This window comes from Oryx dammah, unplaced genomic scaffold (assembly GCF_014754425.2).
Source record: "Oryx dammah isolate SB20612 unplaced genomic scaffold, SCBI_Odam_1.1 HiC_scaffold_4, whole genome shotgun sequence".
NCBI classification, from domain to species: Eukaryota; Metazoa; Chordata; class Mammalia; order Artiodactyla; family Bovidae; genus Oryx; species Oryx dammah.
This window is the reverse complement of record NW_024070188.1, coordinates 3118294-3134469: the sequence shown is the minus strand read 5'-3', so window position 1 is coordinate 3134469 and position 16176 is coordinate 3118294. Positions and strand designations below refer to the sequence as shown.

Here is a 16176-nt window from a genome sequence, read left to right as displayed (position 1 = left end):
GTCCAGTTCTAACTGTTGCTTCCTGACCTGCATACCTATTTCTCAAGAGGTAGGTCAGGTGGTCTGGTATTCCCATCTCTTTCAGAATTTTCCACAGTTTCTTGTGATCCACACAGTCAAAGGCTTTGGCATAGTCAATACAGCAGAAATAGATGTTTTTCTGGAACTCTCTTGCTTTTTTGATGATCCAGGGAATGTTGGCAGTTTGGTCTCTGGTTCCTCTGCCTTTTCTAAAACCAGCTTGAACATCAGGAAGTTCACGGTTCACGTATTGCTAAAGCCTGGCTTGGAGAATTTTGAGGATTACTTTCCTAGCATGTGAGATGAGTGCAACTGTGCGGTAGTTTGAGCATTCTTTGGCATTGCCTTTCTTTGGGATTGGAAGGAAAACTGACCTTTTCCAGTCCTGTGGCCACTGCTGAGTTTTCCAAATGTGCTGGCATATTGAGTGCAGCACTTTCACAGCATCATCTTTTAGGATTTGAAATAGCTCCACTGGAATTCCATCACCTCCACTAGCTTTGTTTGTAATGATGCTTCCTAAGGCCCACTTGACTTCACATTCCAGGATGTCTGGCTCTAAAGAAACATAATTTAATCCCCAACTTAAAACTCGGTGTCACGTCAACCACCTTCTTCAGTCTGTTGAAAGATGCCTCCTGTGGACTCGGGGTCCTCCTTCCCACCACCTAAATATTTCCCATCTGGCAGGCCTTTCAGGAGTACCTCCCAGCTCAGTGGGAGTCCATTTCAGCATATTAAGTCTCAGCCCTTCCTCAAATGGTCTGCTTTTCTGCACAATCACAACCCTCACCATCACCTCCATCAACAAATGTCAGTGCTCAACAGGTACAATCCCAAAGTCAAAGAACTGATTATTTCATTATCCAATGGTCAGCTTTCATTATATTATGTGTTGCATAGCGACACCTTCTGGTGAAGTAACGCAATAACATGTTGAATACAACGGGCTCTATGAGTATGTTAGGGCTTCTTTGATAGCTCAGCTGGTAAAGAATCCGTCAGCAATGCAGAAGGCCCAAGTTCGATCCGTGGGTCAGGAAGATCTCCTGGAGAAGAGATAGGCTACCCACTCCAGTATTCTTGGGCTTCCTTGCTATCTCAGACAGTAAAAAATCCACCTGCAATGTGGGAGACCTGGGCTACATCCCTGGGTTGGGAAGATCCCCTGGAGAAGGGAATAGCTATGCACTCCAGTATTCTTGCCTGGAGAATTCCATGGACAGAGGAGCCTGGCAGGCTACAGCACATGGGGTCACAAAGAGTCAGACACAAGTGAGCAATTTTTGCCTTCCCTTTTTCACTTATGAGCACATTGCAAACAAATTTTTTTTTTAATAAAAAAGTAAAAAGAAGGAAAGGGAAAAGAGGAGGGAAATGTCGATAGCTTTGCACATGACATCACAGGAATCCTCCCTTACTCATGCGGAACCTTGCTTTTGTCAGGAAAGGAAGTAAAAACAGATTTTTCAGAGTTTTACTGAAAGCGCAAATAGAAAAATGGAGGGAAAGTGATATTAAGAAAGGATCTTCTAAGTAGAAGGAGAAAATAATAGAATGCCTACAGGCTAAAAAGAATGATCCAGTAGAAAGGAAAAAAAATGATCCAGTAGGTGAAGAAGGAGCATTTCTGGAAGAATGTCCCTGAGAGGTGAAAAGTCTGGGATCCAGAGCTTTAGTAAATGAACTGGCCTTGGACAGGAGCACAGACCAGTCATCAGACACAGAAGAGAAAGTGTGAGTATTTGAGGGCAGATGCAGCCAGTGAGCTGATGCAGTGCTAGAAATCCAAAGAGTTATCTTCTGGCTCCTCCTGTTCTCAAAAAAAAATGTGAAGCAAGGTCATCAGCTGAGACTGAGAATTGGCAAGAAGTGCGGGAAATCTGAGATAAGTTGTGCATAGTTCTCCAAGAGAGAGAAACTCAATGGACCAGAGAAATGTAGTGTGATATTATTTAAGGATCATAAATTTAAAGTGAGTCCTAATGGTTGTTTTTCTCCAGCCGAGTTCAGCTACAAGGGTGCAAGTGAGGAGAAGGCAAAGAGCAGGGTTTAACCCTGGCTATGGTTTTGCCTATCAAGTACAATAACTGGGGGGTAAGAGAGTGGAGGGCTTGTCCTCCTAAAGAGCCAGGCAATATTAATTTCCTTTCTTATTACACTCATGTTTTTAATGACTCAGATCCCTGTTTGTTTGTTTGTTTACTCTTTGATAAATTGAAAGGTTCTGGGGATGATGATTTTACTAAATTATAATTTGTGTATAAGCCATCTCCTTTCTGTTCTTTTGGTTTTCTTTCACAAAGGAATTTTTTTGTTTGTCTTTTCACTTAGGATATTATCTTTAATAAGATGACTGTATCCAAAACCTCTGATATTCAACACTGTGGAAAGGTGTAGATGTTTCAAAGGAAGATTGCAATAGTGTATGTTGACAGGACATATGAAGCTATTTTTCATAGTCTAACGGTTTATAAAACAAATTAACTCATGCCCATATGTAAAAGACTCATTATTTCTATAGGAATTTTTCACTAGTTCTCTTAATGGCTATGTATTGCATATCTGTTGTGTACAAAACACTGTACTGGGCAAGCACTGAGGTGACCTGGGAAGAGGATAGGATTATAACACAGAGGAATTTGCAGTCTAAAAGTTCTAGGTATTTGCAAATCCAAAGGTATTTATTTGCAGTCTAAAATCATTTATTTACAACAAATTATTGTTCAAGGCAGGACAAAGCAAGCACTACACACAGGGTCCATGAGAGTTGTTCACCTAATTTACCTTTACCTACCACAGTGGGCCTGAAACCCAGTAGAAACCTAGTAAATACAGTAAATCAGTAAATGTAAAAAAGATCTGAGCCAGGCTAGAGGGGCTGGAGGAACCAACACGTGAATTCTGCACGTGAGATCTGAGAAAACTTAAGAGAGAAGGAGAGCCGGACCTTAGGAAAAATAGGAGCCCAACAAAAAGGGTGGGGGAAGAAAAGAGCCCTTCTCTACGAACACAAGCCTGAGATGTGCAAGCAGCATGGACGCGCAGGGATGCATGGGGCATGCGCAGTCTAGTCGGCGGACCGCGAGGCAGTACCGTGCAAGAGCGTCAGCAAGGAAGGGCGACAGCGGCACGCGAAATCCGTGATCTATCAGATGAGTTTTTATTGAGCTCTTAACACTGTGCCCAACACTGTAGCTCTTCTAATATCACAGAAACCCTGTAAGATAGCCACCAAGTCTCCATTTTACAGGTGAGAAAATTCAAACAGAGAGGTCAATTTTATACCTCTTATACAGCTGGTCAGTCACGGAGCCATGGCCACGGGCACCCCTGGTACTATTAATTAAAACATCTTGAATAGTGGAGGGACATGTGGTTTGCGTTGCTGCTACATTTTTCTTTCACAAATAATGGACATATTCAAGTTAAATTTAAAAGTTAAGCATCGTGAATATTAGCTGTTACTCCTCCCTGGTGGCTCAATGGTAAAGAATCCGCCTGCGACGCAGGAGACACAGGTCTGATCCCTGGGTTGGGAAGATCCCCTGGAGAAGGGAATGGCAACCCACTCCAGTATCCTTGTCTGGAGAATTCCACGGACAGAGGAGCCTGGCAGGCTACAGTCCCTGGTCCCAAGAGTCCCACACCATTTAGCAACTAAATCACCACCACCACCTCTGTACTTAGAAGTTCTGAATAGTTAAGTATATTAATTTCCACTTTTCTTCATTCAATGATATGACTATTTCCCAAAACTACTGGCTTATGGATTGTTTTATGATTAATCTACAATATAATATAGCTCAACTGCATTTATTATTATCCAAATGCATATTTAACTAAATTTTTCTAATACTATGAAAAATATAGAGGTTTTTTTTTTAATGAAATCACTTTGTCTTTCTCTTTGTAACTTTGAACTTTATCCAGAGACAGTTGTTGATGACAGCCAATTCATCATCATACAGGTTATACTTATGTTTTATCACTATCTTACAGAAATATTTTCTGCCTCAAAAAATTTTCCAATCTATTAAATGCACTCCCTTTTTATAGCAAGTCTTTCAACTCTCAATTCATTCTCATTAAACTTTTACCCCATACCTTCCAAATACTTATATAAACTAAAACTATCAACTCATAAAAATGTATCCAGAGAATCAGAGTTCAGTTCAACATCAACATTACAATTTACGCAACACTGGAGGACAGCATCTAATGTGAACTATTTTACCCAAGAATGCTTTCGTTAGCTCTAATAAATATCAGCTCTTTTTACCTCCTCTAAAATTGTAACATTCCCTGTTTCAATTCTTTACATATATTTTGTTTTTATTTGAAATCCTTGGGAAAGAGACAAGCTTCAACCATGTAGCCTGTCTGGTAAATATTCTTGAACCCAGGTAACCTTAAGCCTCTTTTCTCAAAAATCTTGCCCACATTTTCTCTAGAGATGACAGGGCATGGGGGCACCCTGCTCAAATGAGAGTATTCTCATAGTGGGTCCCCTGTGGTTGGCTTCATGTGACCTGCAGAAACACAGAAGGCTGGGGAACCTGATACCTAGGTGATGCAAGAAACCAAAGAAAGGTAGAGGATGTTTATCCTAAAGTAAAAAATTGCCTAATATAAAGAAAATACAAGGAACTGCTTGTAGAAGCATCTGTAACTTGGTCTTTGCTAGAGCAGAGGGCAGAAGTAAAACTAATGTGTGGATGCTGTTGGAAAAGAATTTTCAGCTCAAAGGAAAGAATTACCTAAGTAGACATTCAAAAATGGAACTCGGCGTTTCCTTGAGGAAGGAGGCAGCCATTTGCAGAGTACCTGCATTAGGTCTCCTCCCACAGGAGATCTGAAAAGCTAGGTGACTGTATTATTTATTTTCCAAGTAGGGACACATTTGAGAATGAAAGGACAGCAGCAAGAAATCAGGAGACCCAAAGCCCACCAAGTCCCACACCCTCCTAGTTCACCTCATTGTTGACCACTAGCGTCGTGGACTTACGGACACATGGAGGTTTGTGAAAGATCAGCCCTTTGCCTGGAAAATCCCATGGACGGAGGAGCCTGGTAGGCTGCAGTCCATGGGGTCACTAAGAGTCGGACACAGCTGAGCAACTTCACTTTCACTTTTCACTTTCATGCATTGGAGAAGGAAATGGCAACCCACTCCAGTGTTCTTGCCTGGAGAATCCCATGGACGGAGGAGCCTGGTGGGCTGCCGTCTATGGGGTCGCACAGAGTCGGACACGACTGAAGCAACTTAGCAGCAGCAGCAGCAGCAGCAGCAGGGAAAGGGAATAGCTCAGATCCCATGAGAATGCAGGGAAACAGGGAAATCTGTGACCTTCTCTTCTCTCCTTCTGTTCCCACTACTGATAAGATGAAGTCCAAAGTCATAGATCTAGCAGGATCTCTGTGAGCGAGCCTGGGTATCAGCAAAGTGTAAAGATCCCTGGTAGTTGGACACGACTGAGCGAATGAACTGAACTGAACTGAACTGAGGAGTGTTCTCCTGACTCTTCAGCTGAAGGTCTCCTTGAAAGTGAAAGTGAAGTCGCTCAGTCGTGTCCAACTCTTTGCGACCCCATGGACTGTGGCCCACCAGGCTCCTCTGTCCATGGGATTCTCCAGGCAAGAATACTGGAGTGGGGTGCCATTTCCTTCTCCAGGGGAATCTTCCCAACCCAGGGATCGAACCTGGGTCTCCCGCATTGCAGGCAGATGCTTTAACCTCTGAGCTACCAGGGAAGCCCTTACAGATACACAAAACAGTGGTTCCCAAACCTGTCCGCATCTTGGAATCACCTGGAGACCTTCAGAAGCTGCTGATCCCTGTGTTCCAATCAGAGATTTCACTCTATTGCTCTGGTGCATGCCTGGGTGAGCAGATGAGTCTCTAAGAATGGGTCACTCCCCAAAAGCCTCCTCAATATGACAGAGAATGTGTTCCTACCCGGACTCCGTCAGCCCACTCACCCCACCCCTAGTGAAGGAGGGGTTTGTATGCTTTGTGGCAAGGTTTGAGTTGCTCTGCAGCTACATGCTTACATTTCTGCTTGACCCCCTCGTCTGGACCATATTTCAGAAGCTAAGGGGTGGAGTGCCTTCTTTAGTAAAATGACAGCATCAGTCTTTGTAATCCACATGCTGGTGGTCTCCAGGGGCCAGAGTAAGTGCTCCCAGGTCATCAGTAATTCATCTCTTAAACAGTAGACTGGCTAAAAGGAAGGAGGTGGAACGGGAGCGGAGGAATGGAGCTGTGACCACACTGTTAACATGCTCTGACAGCTCTGGACCCCAGAACCCAACTGGGTGGTAAACGGAGATATAAAATAGTATCTGCTTCATCTATGTAGTGGGGTTTCCCCAGTGGCTCAAAGAATCTGCCTGCACTGCAGGAGGTCCGGGAGCCCTGGGTTCGATCCCTGGGTTGGGAAGATCCCCTGGAGAAAGGCATGACAACCCACTCCAGTATTCTTGCCTGGAGAATCCCATGGACAGAGGAGCCCAGTGGACTGTCGTCCATGGGATCGCAAAGAGCCTGAAAGAGTGAAGTGACTTAGCATGCATGTACATCTATACAGTAGAGCTTTCGTGACAGTGGTAGGAAATAATACATATGGAAGAAAACTCAAATAAAATAGTGCTCTGTGAATGTAAGGTATTTTTATGAGAGGCCCACAAAGTTACAAATGAAATCCCAGACCTCACCCTACCAGACACCGCAGTGGGGGCCAGATGAATGGCTCCGGGAGTTTAATCGTCTGCCAACACCCTCTCTTTGGCCTGTCCTCCACCCCTTCTCTCATCATCTTTCATAAAATATCAAGCGTGCTCTGTAAATGAAATTCTAACGCCTCAAATCACTTTCAGCCACACCGCCACCCCCAGGGTGCTGCCCACACAGAAATCCTAGGGCTGCCACTAATGGGCAGGGAGGTTGTTTGGTTGCATTTTTTTCCCCTCGGTTTTTAGAAGCACTCCACTTCCTCATCAAGAGCACACCTCTGGGTACCACAATGCTACATCATTCCCTACTTGAATTATAATGTCTATCAAAAGAGGCATCTCTCGGGAGGCTTGAGTGCTAAGTGGGGAGTGATTTTTAGAGAGATGTGTGGGAAATCGTTTCAATATTTGGCAGTTCCTAAAGGCAAGATGATTCGAGACTTTTTTTAAAAATACACTTGATCAGCTCATTCTGCTATTCCCTAATTTCTGAAAATGCTTTATCATTGGAATTTGACATTTGCAATAAAATAAAACTTCCATAAGCCACAGGATCAGTTTTTAGTTTTCTCTATTCATTTATCATATGCTTCACCTATAACACACAAATGTATACGTTCGCCAGGAAATCAATCTTTTTTTAAATCAAAAAAAATTTTTCTAAATCATTGATTTACAGTGCTTCAGGTATATAGCAAAGTGATTCTGTTATGCACATATATATATTCTTTTTCAGATTTTTTCCATTATAGGTTATTATAAGATATTAAATATAGCTCCCTATGTTATATCGCGGGCTTCCCTGGTGGCTCAGATGGTAAAGAATCCACCTACAATGCAGGAGACCTGAGTTCGATCCCTGAGTTGGGAAGATTCCCCTGGAGGAGGGCCTGACAACCGGCTCCAGTGTTCCTGCCTGGAGAATTCCCATGGACAAAGGAGCCTGGCAGGCTACAGTCCATGGGGTCGCAAAGAGTCAGACATGACTGAGTGACTAAGCACATGTTATATAGTAGACCTTGTTGTTTATCTATTTTATATGTAGTAGTGTGTATCTGTTAATTCCAGTTTCCCTATTTATTCCTCCCCACTCCTTTCCCCTTTGGTAACCATAAACTTGTTTTCTATGTCTGTGAGTCTGTTTCTGTTTTGTAGATAAGTTCATCTGTATCGTTTTCTTAGATTCCACACACAAGCAGTATCATATGCTGTTTGTCTCTGACTTGCCTCACTTAGTGTGACAATTTCTAGATCCATCCATGTTGGTGCAAATAGCGCTATTTTATTTTAATTTTTTTTATGGCTGAGTACTATTACCAGGAAATCAATCTTTCTTTTACAGATCTCTCCATTAAAATATACGGTTCTGAAATTAAAGACATAGATAATGCCCCAAGAATTGAAGCGACCAAAAATACTGCAAAAACGTACAAAATGTCAACCATGAGACGAATAGTCGATTTGGCAAAGCATCGAACCAAAAGATCAGCATTTTTCCCAACTGGGGTTAAAGTCTGTCCACAGGAATCCATGGAACAGATTTTAGCCAGTCTTCGAGCTTATTATAGATTGAGAGGTAAGGAAAGAGATGTAGCCTGTTCAGACTTCCCCTCTTTTTGTCTCTTCTCTTTCATCCATATTTAGGTTGTCTTCAGCCCAGGACTTCCAGTTTCTGCTTCAGTCACAAGAGTTATACAAAATAGCCAACTGAACTGAGAGTTGTGACTAATAAACCTTTGAAACTATGGTAGATCCGTGTTTGCATGTCTTAAAGCCGTGTCCTCTGCAACACACAACCATTAGGGCATTTAACAAGCCACCAGAAAGCCTTCACCTATGGGTTTCACTTCTTTGTTTTATTTCTGCCAAAACCCAGTACTGAATTCGAATGTTGTTATTATGAAGAAGCACAAGAATGATTGCAACATCAGAAAACTAAGTAAATTGATTTATGACTTAAGGTCTCACTTTTCAAAAACCGCATTACAATCCTGATCCTCCCTTCCTTCTTGGTAAGTTTGCTGATTCAGCAAAAAGGCCTGAAGGCACAAATTAGCAGTGGTTACCAAGATAAGTGCAGAGGTGTTAACAGGATTGACAACATAATTACCGTGGCTTCCAGCAAAGTTACAGTGCAGTTTTTACCCCAAGCCAGCATCACAGGACTCTTACAGCGTTCCCAGAAGTCATGATGGAGTTCAATCACACCACAGCCGTCAGCAGCTGTCCCTGCCATTCACTTGCAACGGATGAAAAAAAATTCCTATGGCTTACTTAAACAGAAGAAAGAATCTCTGGTAGCTTCTATTACATCCCCAGGACATCCCTGCTGGCTCAGTGGTAAAGAATCTGCCTGCCAATGCAAGAGACTCAAGTTGGATCCCTGGGTCAGGAAGATTCCCTGGAGAAGGAAATGGCAACCCACTCCAGTATTCTTGTCTGGGAAATCCCATGGACCGAGGAGCCTGGTGGTCTAAAGTGCCCGGAGTCGCAAAGAGTCAGACACAACTTAGGGACTAAACAACAATTACATCCCCAGGTAGCCCCATATTATGCAAAGAGTCTTGCTGGCTGAATTCTAAACTCAGCTCACCTTCCCTATGAACGCTAAGGAGGTTTACTTATTACAGCCTTGACCATAATAGATGTTTGCTTCTATTCCAAACAGCGCGGTCACCCGGCTCCAGACTTATTGACAAGGGCAAGCTGGTTCAATTCTAGCCTTGATGTGTTACACGTTATGACAACTGAACAGTATGTCTTCACACTAACATCTCACCAAATTCTTAATTAAGTATTTACATCAAGGATTGAAATTAATGTGGGGCATTCTTATTGACTTGGGGAAGCATCATTAACTAACAGTATCAAAAATACCAAGCCACATGTTCCTTGTATGCCTCATTTTATGTGGAAGTAAAGAGATACTTGCTTTTTGACAGAAACCACACCTGCAGAGAAACAACAGGTACTGGATCAGAGTCAGAAGGAGGACTCTAATTATAGAAAATCAAGTACACAATATTAATATTCTTTATCAATATAATGTTTAGCCCAGCACCTCTGCATAGCAGTTTCTCAGTAAATGCTTGTTGATGGATGCAGGAAGTCATTGGAAGTGCAAAGAAAAGACAATGCTGCTTGTAAAGCATTCATTTTGAACGTGACAACACAGTAGTCAGCTAATGCCACTGGTAAATTTCATGTTATTTGCTAATAGATAGAAAAACAAATGCATAATATATGCATTGCACTGACCATGAACACAGCTATTGCTGACTATTTTCATGTAGCTTCTAATCTTTTATGACATTCACAAATAGGATTCATCACAGGAATTTGCAGACTAGACTGCTCATTGCTGCAAACAAATTCTTTGCTCTGAATTTTATTCATAGCTCTTTATCCTTGATTAGGTTTGGCTCCTTCATTCTTGCTTCCCTGGATGAAACAAGCCACTGTTTTCTCCCCACAGCAATGACAGCCCATTATCTTTATGGCTGCCCCTGGGTGATATGAAATTTTACTATTCATCAGCATAGTGTTCTTAAGTCTAACAAATTGGTTCACAAAGAAACTAGAACTAAGACCCAGCTATAAAGTGGCGTTTCTCTGACAGAGTAACCCACTTATTGTTCTCATAGCTGCCTTTACAAAATTGTCTTTCAAATTTAGGGGAGACAGCATCCACACTCCTCAAATCAAATGGAATACTGAGCTATTTCTTTCCCCAATCCTAAAGCAACACAAGGGAAAATGTTCTATGCTTCCTGGTGGAATCACAGACATGCTCATTAGAAAGCACAGACACAAGAGCCAAGGTCATTTCTGGTGGATTTCCAGGCAGGACCCTGTGTGCCCACCTAGACGACTGCCGGGGCTGCCTCCCTTCAGCGTCCTCTGTGAGTCCTTCGAGAAGCCACTCTCCCCAGGTCTCCCTCTTCTCTCCCTTCCTCTGTCTTCACTCTCTCCCAGCCCCAATATTAAAGGTTAGATAGAAGCTAGATCTTTCTTTCATGTTACTGTGTGACCCAGAGAAAGCTAAAGACGGAGGGAACCCTGGTTCTTGCTACTCCAACTGCTGTCCACAGACAGGCGGTATCATCATCTGCTGGGAACCAACTAGAGATGCTGGTACTCAGACTCCACAACAGACCTACTTCATAACCTGCATTTTAATAATTTGCCCAGATAATCCTGCTCTTTTGCCTGCCACCCTTTCTTACACCTTGGGGACACAGAAAGCCCTTGTCCCCATTAAAACTTTTCACCAATGTTCTGAGAGAACATTCTCCCTGAAGCACAAATGGCTGAAGCTGCTTAAAGAATTATTTCCCTAAGGCATTGTAGTTTCTAGAGATCAAAATGTTAGGATATATCTAGGGGCCAGTGTCTTTTCTGTAGACTATTTTTGAGGGACAATTTTTCTTTTTTTCTTTTTTTTCTTTTTTTGGTGACTCCTCTAATATCATTTTTTGGCCCTCCTGGAAGCTCAGCACAAACCAGGAGAAAGAATCCTTTTGTGATCAGGAGAACAGGGGCACCAAGCCCGTGACTCACCAGGACAGTCATCCATCCTTACTGAAGGCATAGCAAATAAAAACCTTGTAAGTTGAGGTATCAAAAGATCTCAGGGGCTGGGAGGCATCTGGAATTTTCTAACCACTCTGCACCATCCTTCTCTGAATTGATTGGGAAGGATTTTATAAGAATTTTGGAGAAATCAGAGCCTTGAGTCCCCAGTCTCCTCACAGTTACTTGAGATCTGACCACAGGACCTCAGCCTTTCTGCTAAATGTCTCAGCCTAGGCTGTTTGGTGATGTAGGAAGAACTCCAGGGAACACACACTTCATAGGTGGACAAGTTAAATGGCTCATTCCAAGTGGTGGGAGCTGCACCCACCCCCAGCTCTATAGGTTCTGGTCACGTTGCTGATGATAAATGACCTGAGCTTCTATCGGTCTGGAATTCTCTTTATTTCTCAAAAAACAGAAAGCTAAGAGAAACCCAGATGCGGACCAGATGGGGAGTGTGGGAGGGTAAATCATGGGAATAAAAGTCTCCAAACTAGGTTTCTCATACCTCGTTCCTCCCCACGACTCACAATCCTTTTTCTCTGCCTGGCAGTCAGAGGGTTTCTTTAGAAAATCAGATGATGTCAATTTCTGTTCCAAAGCCTCCACTTGCTCCCCATCCTTCCAGAGGGAAAAAAAATCAACATATTGCAATTGCTTATGACTGAAATCCTGTAACTTTTTTTAAAAAATCTAACTTAATCCCCTAAAATAATTTGTAAATTCAGTCCCCCCCTTGCATGCCATCACTTCATGGCATGTAGATGTAGATGGGGAAAGAAATGGAGACAGTGAGAGACTTTGTTTTCTTGCGCTTCACAATCACTGCAGATGGTGACTGCAGCCATGAAATTAAAAGACGCTTGCTCCTTGGAAGAAAAGCTATGAACAACCTAGACAGCGTATTAAAAAACAGAGACATTACTTTGCCAACAAAGGTCCATCTAGTCAAAGCTATGGTTTTTCCAGTAGTCATGTATGAATGTGAAAGCTGGACCATAAAGAAAGCTGAGCCCCGAAGAACTGATGCTTTTGAACTGTAGTGTTGGAGAAGACTCTTGAGAGTCCCTTGGACTGCAAGGAGATCCAGCCAGTCCATCCTAAAGGAAATCAGTCCTAAATAGTCATTGGAAGGATTGATGCTAAAGCTGAAGCTCCAATACTTTGATACTTTCACATCAATATCTGATGCAAAGAGCTGACTCGTTTGAAAAGTCGTTGATGCTGGGAAAGATGGAAGACAGGAGAAGAAGGGGACAACAAAGGATGAGATGGTTTGATGGCATCACTGACTCCACAGACATGAGTTTGAGCAAGCTCCAGGAGCTGGTGATGGACAGGGAGCCCTGGTGTGCTGCAGTCCATGGGGTTGCAAAGAGTCAGACACGACTGAGTGACTGAACTGACTGACTGCATTCTTCTTCAAAAGTTTTCGTTATAAGCTTAAATAATTGGATAAGGTGTAAATTTGGTGAGCTGTAAATATTGATATTGAAAATAAAACAGGAGTTAGAGCATTCTCCCATATACAGTGGAATCTACCACAGGCTCAATGCTTACCATCAAATACTCTTTACAAATGCATGAACACCTCTTCCTAACAGCAGGTAATGTCACATGGTCCCTCTGTCTCCACACACCCACATTTCCATCCCACTTCTCACTGCAGAGTCTTATCTTAATGTGATTTATGTCATACTTGAAAGTCTGTTATGGGGTGCTTGAAGATACTCCTTAGTAACAAAATATACATAAATTGAAGTTAATTATTTTAACTTATTTCCTAAGTAAATAACTTATTTTACTTATTTTCAGAAATCTCTTCTGGATTCAGTTCTATTTATAATTATTTTTAATATAAGATTGATTAAAGTAAGTTGATGTAAATTTGACAAAAGTTTTTATTTTTTGTCCTGACAGATGCATGTAAGCTCAGTTGTTCGGTTTTGGGTGACTAATGTTTATGAAAACAAAGTTAGGAAAAAGGCTTTGGAAAGGGCCAATTTAAATGAAGAGTCTGTAGCTTAAGCTCTCCTCACCTCTGCCCTGGAGAGATGGGATTGCTTTGGTGCTGTTCCTTTCCTCTGTTAATTCATGTGCCATTATTTGTTATTTCTATTATGCATTGCGAACATTAGACAGAACTTAACATCAATTTTATCTCTATTCTTTTCCTTAGTTTTGCTTAACTGCTAGGAAAACGTGATACATAAAAAAGTCAACAGGATGAGATGGAGTTCTGTTACAGTGATATTCTTATTCTTTAAGTTCCTCTGGCATTTTAGGCGAACAATCACACCGGGATCTGCCATCATTATTTTTAATGATGTATCAGCTGTTGACTCCATTAGGACTTCTAACGCAAAGAATCAGAAACTGCCCTACTTGCAAAAACCGTGTGCTATCCGTCAACCAAGTTCCCTCCCTGTCCTAACCTCAAACACAATTATTTCAAACACCCTTTGTGTGGCAGCCCAGGGGCACCATACCACAGAAAGGTCAGGGATGGGGAAGTCAGACAAGGATGCTGGCCAAGGGGGAGGTGAGGAAGGAAAAGTCGTGTCCTTAGGGAAATTTAGGAAAGCGTGCTAGGAAAGCTGAGATCTAGACACTGAGTGTTTAAATGTATGTGTGCCTGTTTACCCCTTGGAAAATCTGCAGATCCAGACAGGTACCCGTGGCCCAGCAGAAGGTGACTGGGCTACAAGTCCTGTACCATCTGTGTGCCTCCCACCACAGCCTTCTGGGTTCAGCCTCTGTGACTCTCAGCCTTGCCCTGGCCACAGTTGACCTGCTTGCTAGTCTCTCAGTACACTCCCTGTTCTTCAGCCTTGGGGCTTCTTCCCAAACTGTTCAAAAGTCACCTTGATCGTGAGGACTTCTTCAGCCACCTTATTATAAATAGCAGTCACCCACACATACTCATTCCTATCTCTCTTCTTTTATTTTTCTCCCTGGTGCATATATACACACCTGGGAGTATTTCTCCCAGGTATACATTTCTCCCTGCTCAATATATACTTGTTGAATGCGTCAATCTCTATGGGCTATAAGCTACTGTGTCAACATCAGCCATGACAAAGCTCTCCATGTTTGGGACTGTGTTTGGGTTGGGAGAAGGGCGTCTTCTAAGGATGTGGCATCTTCTAAGGCACGCTGCCTTCCAGTGTGCCAGGAGGTGGTGTGGGAAGCCTACCGGATCTTTCTGGATCGCCTCCCTGAGCCGGGGGAATACCAGGACTGGGTCAGCGTCTGTCAGCAGGAGACCTTCTGCCTCTTTGACATCGGGAAAAATTTCAGCAACTCCCAGGAGCACCTGGATCTTCTTCAGCAGGTCAGTCCAAACACGGTATGTAAGTTAGTCCAAAGTAGCTCCCAGGCCTCCAGCCCTGGCCCCTTTAGAATTAGTTTCCCCAGGGTATGGGTTGGTTGAAGAAATGCTTGGAAAGATCTGAGAAGGCCAGTGGTAACTTCATTTCTGCAAAATAACATTGCACAGGCAGGTTGAAGTAAAGTTAAAGAGAAAGAGGAATGAAAATAGACTCTGGCTCTTCAGTTGGCGTTATCTCTTGGTAAAATGACTTTTTATCTTTCTGCAGAGAATGAAACAGAGAAACTTCCTTGAGAGGTAAGTACCCAAAATAGAGTGCGGCACGCTCTTGACTTTTGAAGGATCACACAGTGGAGTGAGACTGAGATGTTATGCCTTTATATTATTTCAACTGCTGAGATCTGAGTAGGTAATTCTGACAGACAATTTGTGCATGTATTTTGCTGAAGATAAACGAGTATATAAAAGGGAAATGGATAGACCTTATAGACTGAGATAGATGTTTGCACTACATTTGCAGATAAAAATGAATGCTAACTAGGTGACAATTACCTAATATGCTTTTTTTACTTATAAGACTTAGAGCAATTAAAATAGTTGTTTTTAGAATGTTTGTTGAAAAATATCAGTTACATCGGAAACATATTTAATGCAATCAGAGAGCAACCTGAATTTTGAACTCTCATTTGGTATTCTATAAAGTGTTAGTATTTCTCAAACTAAATTACTGAAGCACTGAGCTATGCCTTCAACAAGAACTGAATATCAAATAAGAAAATCGAAATGCAAAAAAAAAAAAAAAAGGCAAAGGAAAAGTACATTTGAAAAAATGATTAAAAAAGAGAGATGCTGTTGCCAAACTCTAAACTCACAAATCACACACATTATATAACATTTAGAAATCTAAATCTGAAGATAATAATGCTGCAGAGAGAGACGCAAATTGGGCTATAGGAATTACTGACAATGCTTTTCACATTTGTTCCTTCATTTCTGCTCCCTTTGCCACCACCTGGTCCAGGACCTTTTTTATTTACACGGTGAAAAAAGTCAAATCTGGTCTCTCTAACAGGTTCTCCTGCCTCTAACCTCTTCCCCTGCTTACCTTGCATAACTTCCACTGGATTTATATGTCTGAGATAGGCCCTTTTTGGCACCGAAGTTTGTTCAACAGCTTTTGAAAATATTCCCACATCTTCCTCTGGCCCTTGGGATTTTCCCCTCCCCACCCATCTCCACCTGCTCTGTGCCAAGGGCTGAGCGGGATGACTGCCTCGCTCGCCTCCCCTGGCCTCTGACTTCTGGGAAGGACCAAACAGTGGGAGTCAGGAGTGCATCACCTCCTGCACCTCCCACCTGCAAAGTCTTCCGGACGGTTGGCCTCCTCAGCCCCCACTCAGCCCCTGTCAGGCAGCCGTCTCTTCCCACAGAGCCTTCTGGGCCTCTGGTTGGCATCACTGCTCCATCTCCTCACCCCTCCTAGATGACGGGAGCTTTCGGCCCCTCGCTGTTAC

At 42.6% G+C, this 16176-nt stretch overlaps 1 protein-coding gene across 1 annotated transcript in view; it reads left to right on the top strand.

Moving 5' to 3' along the window:
* The window catches only part of IMPG1 (interphotoreceptor matrix proteoglycan 1), a 157943-nt gene that overhangs the window by 28751 nt on the left and 113016 nt on the right, over positions 1-16176 (top strand). Inside the window, exons 2-4 of the mRNA XM_040239327.1 lie at positions 8099-8332; positions 14499-14665; positions 14931-14959. Of these exons, the coding sequence (XP_040095261.1) occupies positions 8099-8332; positions 14499-14665; positions 14931-14959 (430 nt within the window). The remainder of the gene's footprint in view (positions 1-8098; positions 8333-14498; positions 14666-14930; positions 14960-16176) is intronic.